Source organism: Daphnia pulex, chromosome 5 (assembly GCF_021134715.1).
Source record: "Daphnia pulex isolate KAP4 chromosome 5, ASM2113471v1".
In the NCBI taxonomy this organism is placed as follows: domain Eukaryota; kingdom Metazoa; phylum Arthropoda; class Branchiopoda; order Diplostraca; family Daphniidae; genus Daphnia; species Daphnia pulex.
The window spans coordinates 3,757,765-3,762,695 of NC_060021.1; the positions used below are offsets into that span (position 1 = coordinate 3,757,765).

The 4,931-nt window shown below is 44.5% G+C and overlaps 1 protein-coding gene across 1 annotated transcript; it reads right to left on the reverse strand.

The window, feature by feature from the left end:
- On the reverse strand, window positions 1-4,212 carry LOC124193975 (uncharacterized protein K02A2.6-like). The gene is made up of 2 exons (XM_046587962.1): window positions 2,530-4,212; window positions 1-2,418 (listed from the first exon to the last, which is right to left on the reverse strand). Exons 1-2 carry the CDS (start codon window positions 4,210-4,212, stop codon window positions 1-3), a joined length of 4,101 nt encoding a protein of 1,366 aa, XP_046443918.1.
- Between the last annotated feature and the right edge of the window lie 719 nt (window positions 4,213-4,931).

Sequence of the window (4,931 nt, forward strand, 5' to 3'; positions counted from 1 at the left end):
CTAACAAAAATGTACATTTTTCAACACATAGTCATTTAGATAGTTGGGTAATTTGCATGCTCTAGTTGAACGTCGCGGTGGGGGTGACAAAACTGCCGGTTGTTTCTCCATAACTTCTGCTTCGGTTGGAACTGCAGGCAGATCCTTTGGTCCCGCCGTCGCTTGGCTTGGTGTAGGGGAGGCCATTGGTGGTTGATTCTCCGTCGCGATTCCGGTTGTCACCACAAGTTGATCTCTCGATTCCGACTTTACTTGGGGTAGCATCACGTGACCTGTTTCTTCCGGTTCGGTTCTTCCTCTCGGCAGTAATTGGCTGCAATGACGCTTCATGATTTGATTTCCAATCTGTACTTCATACAAAAAACTTCCGATACGATGGTTAACTACTCCTTCCAGCCATTTATTCTTTCCGGGACGGAAACCCCTCACCATCACCTTCTCTCCTGCCTGGAACTCCGCTTCGATCTTCTCCTTTTTCTTTAGGACGGTTGGCTGAAACAAATCAAATTTTCCACGATTTTGTCTACCCAATAGTACTTCCGCAGGAGTTTTTCCAGTTGATTTATGCGGTGTGTTTCGGTAAGAGGTCAAAAAGCACTGGAGTTTGTCGTCGAATGTTCCGGGCTGATCTCTCATCTTGTGTAAGGCCTTTTTCACCGACTGAACCGCCCGTTCTGCCAGTCCGTTCGTCTGAGGGTGATATGGTGCTCCTCTATGATGAACAATACCGTTTACTAACATGAAACGTTTGAATTCTTCCGATGTAAACTGTGGTCCGTTGTCTGATACCAATTCGCTGGGGAGTCCAAAACGGGCAAAAATAGTTTTAAGTGTCGATATTGTAGTATCCGAGGTAATCCTATTTAACCGGAAAATCTCTGGCCATTTGGAAGTGGCATCCATTAACACAAAAAGATATTGACCACTCGGCAACGGACCTGCAAAATCCACATGGAGGCGTGACCATGGCTGATCGGGAACTGGCCATGCAGCTTCTTTTCTTCTCTTCGGATTATTTCTGGTTTGAAGGCAAGGTAAACATGACGTGGCCATTTCTGTCAGCTGACTGTCTAATCCGGGCCACCATATAAAACTTCTTGCTACAGCCTTCATTCTCACGATCCCTGCATGCTCTTCATGTAATAGTGATAGCACCTGCGGCTGCAGTGTTTTTGGGATGACCACTCTGTTTCCCCATAAGATCAGCCCATCTTTGATGGATAATTCCGTTCTTTTCCTATAGAAGGTGGCTAATGTTGAAGAGACTTTATCCGAAAATCGCCATCCGTCTCGTAATCTGGTGGACACCTCCTGTAGTACTGGATCTAATTCGGTGGATTCCCGTACGTCCTTGGTTACCAATGCTGTTCCAAACAGCTCCGGCCGGGAATGACTTAATTCTGGTAGCTGCCCCACTGTTTCCGATGGATCTTCTAAGGGAAACCGGGATAATGCATCTGCGTTTCCATGCTCGGTGGTTTTTCGAAACTCCAATTCGTAGGAGTATGCGGCCAATATGAGCGCCCAACGTTGCATCCTAGCAGCAGCCAGTGGTGGAATTCCTTTCTTTGGACCTAAAATGGCTAGTAGAGGCTTGTGGTCAGTAATTAAAGTAAATTTGCGCCCATATAAATACGAGTGAAATCTTTTAACACCAAAGATAATAGACAACGCTTCTTTGTCCAGCTGAGAATAATTTTTTTCAGATGCTGATAAGCTCTTGGAGGCGTACGAAATAGGTCGTTCGGATCCGTCTGGTAAGATGTGAGACAATACCGCTGCGACTCCAAAAGGTGATGCATCGCAGGCTAGTTTCAGAATCCATTTCGGGTTGTAGTTGCATAATACTTCTGCTGAGCTTAACAGCTGTTTGATTTCCAGCCAGGCGTCTTGCTGTTCCGTCTCCCATCTCCAAGGCTTCTCCTTCTTTAACAGCTCGTTTAACGGGGCTGACACATGAGCCAATTTCGGGATGAACTTTCCATAATAGTTGACCAATCCTAAATATGCCCGCAGAGAAGTAAGGTTATGAGGCTTTTCGGAGTCTTGCACAGCTTTGATCTTTTCTGGTGATGTTTTAAGTCCGTCCTTGGATACAATGAATCCTAAATAGGGTATCTCCGGCACTCCAAAACTGCACTTTTCCAGTTGAAGCCGAACCCCTGCTTCTTGTAGTTTCTGCAATACTATCTCCACTCGCGTCCAATGTTCTTTTTCTGTGCGGCCTGCAATTAGGATGTCATCTAAATAGCACTTTACCCATGGCGTGTCTTGAAATAGATCGTCCATCACTCGTTGAAATTTTCCTGGTGCGGAAGCAATGCCAAACGGCATTCGGGTGTACTGGAACAGGCCTTCAGGTGTGTTGATTGTACACAGTTCTTGCGAAAATTCATCCAACTCCAACTGGTTGTAGGCCTGCGACAAATCTAGTTTCGTGAATAATACACCACCTTCCAGCGTTGCAAAAATATCTTCTGGGAGTGGCAACGGATGCTGATCAACGATTAAAAATGGGTTTACAGTTACCTTGTAGTCTCCGCACACTCTTATGTCACCATTTGCTTTAGGCACGACTACAATGGGAGCTCCCCAGTTGCTATGGCGGACTCTTTTCAATACTTTTGCTTCAGTCAGCTTGATCAGTGCTGCCTTAACCTTGGCTCTTAAGGCGTAAGGAATGGGGCGAGCCCGATGAAATCTTGGCACTGCTTCCGCCTTAAGATCTAGATGCACTGGCGGTCCTCGAATTTTTCCAAGCTTTGTTGAAAACAAATCTGTAAATTTCTTTTGGAAACAGTCAGGTAACATATTAGAAAGTGGTATGGTACTAGGATGGTTAGTCAGCTGCAGTATTTGGTTCCAATCGAGTCTCATCGCGCGAAGCCAGTTTCTGCCACACAGTGGTGGCCCATTGCCTCCGGCGACAAGGATTGGTAGCTGTTTACTCTGTTCCTGTACCGATACTTCTGCCACGAATTTTCCTTTTATGTCCACTGGTTGGCCAGTGTATGTCCGTAAACGCACCTGCGTGTCTTCCAATTTCGGGCTACCATGGTTTCTCCATTCCTTTTCTGAAAATATGGTGAAGCCGGCTCCCGTGTCTATCTCCATGGTCACCTTTCTTCCATCTATATCCAGAGTTGTCACCAACGGTTTTGTGGACCTGTTCGGATCTGGCAGATAGAAAAAATTAAAATCTGTGTCAGGATCAAAATCTTCCAATCCCTCGGCGTCTTCGGTATTATCTGCAAAGTTTAATCGATTTTTCTTTGTGCTGTCTTTCTTCTTGGGGATTGCTGCCTTTTCTTCTCTGGACTTTTCTGACTCTCGACTTTTCTTCTTTTGCTTCTCTGGGCAGCAAGCTGCCCGGTGTCCTTCTTTCTTGCAGTAGAAACACTCTTGCGTTTTGAAATAACACCCTGCCGGATTATGAGGTTCACCACACCTCCAGCATCCCGTAGTACGAGTTCTTAAAACGTTGATTGGTTCTTCTTGTCTAAGTTGTTTGGCTTGCTGGGTTGCGGATTCCATGCTGACAGCCATCTTGAATGCAGAGTCCAACGTCAAGGCCGATTCGGCCAACAGCTTCGTTTGAATCCGTTGATCTTGCAGGCCTATCACGAAAGCATCTCTTAAGGCTGAATTAAGAAAGTCTCCAAAAGAACAATCCTTGGCGAGGTTTCGTAGCGATGCCATAAAACTTGCTATGGTTTCTTCTGGTTTTTGCTTATATTGAAAAAAACGAAAACGCTCTGCAATCTCCACCTTTGTAGGAACAAAATGCTCTCTTAACTTTGTACAAATCATATCATGTGTTACCGTTGCAGCCGTGGGGTCTGTGGGACTAAATAAATCCCATATCAAATCACAAATTTCGGCTCCCAGCACAGTCAACAAATAAGCCTTCTTCTTGACATCTTCGGTAATACTGTTAACAATAAAGAACTGTTGAAGTCTTTTTTCGTATACCTGCCACTTGCCCGTCTCAGTGTTGAACGGCTCCAATGTTCCAATCACGTTAGTCGCCATTGGTGGTGGAATTACAGGATCGGCCACTGCTTCTTCTGTGGATCTTGCTGTCTGCTCTTGAATGCTGTCTGTCACAAAAGGGATACTTCCCTCTTCTTCTTGTTGACTCTCTATATCTTGCTCTTGTCCAATTTGGGATTCCACCAGTCTACCTCTACCTCTTGATTTACCACGGTTCATAACCGCAAATAACCAACATAAATAACCAGAATGATAACTTATAACACTTACGTAAAGTCACTCCTTCACTACCAACACGTGGTTTCTTATCTTAAATCCTCGTCGCCAAATGTTAGGTTCTTTACTTGGATGTATTAACGACTATGTCAGTACCCGTACAGTTACAAGAGAGTGGGCTCGTCGTGACATAAGGGACAAAGTCGACTTGGGAGTAAGGGCAAAGCCGGGGTGTAGGGAAGCCTCTGCTGGATCTGTCAACCTTCAGCAGGGACTACTAGATTTTCGGGTTACACATACTTGCTAAGTCATGCTCGAGATCATATCAAACAAATGTAACCTCTTCATGACTTTACATTTCTCGTACTATTCTTCAAGAATGTAAGTTTTCAACGGCCACGACTAGACCTGTTCTGGTTTAGAACACTATTCTGAAAGAGGCGAACGATCTTATGAAAAATATAAACTCACTTTGTGTGGAAATTAACGATTTTTGTGACACGAAATTTGCTTGTGATGTAATTAACAGGTTCAGTCTCAATCAGTCTCAATCCATAAGGCGACGAGATTCTTTAACTGCAGACCAAAGTTCAACAACACATCATTTAGAGATTTCTACGAGCATTTTATTATTTGAATTCATGAATTGCCAACAAGTTGTGTAATTGCATACCAAAGTGATGTTTAACGTAACGTAATTAGTCGGCAATCCGCAGCAAAAC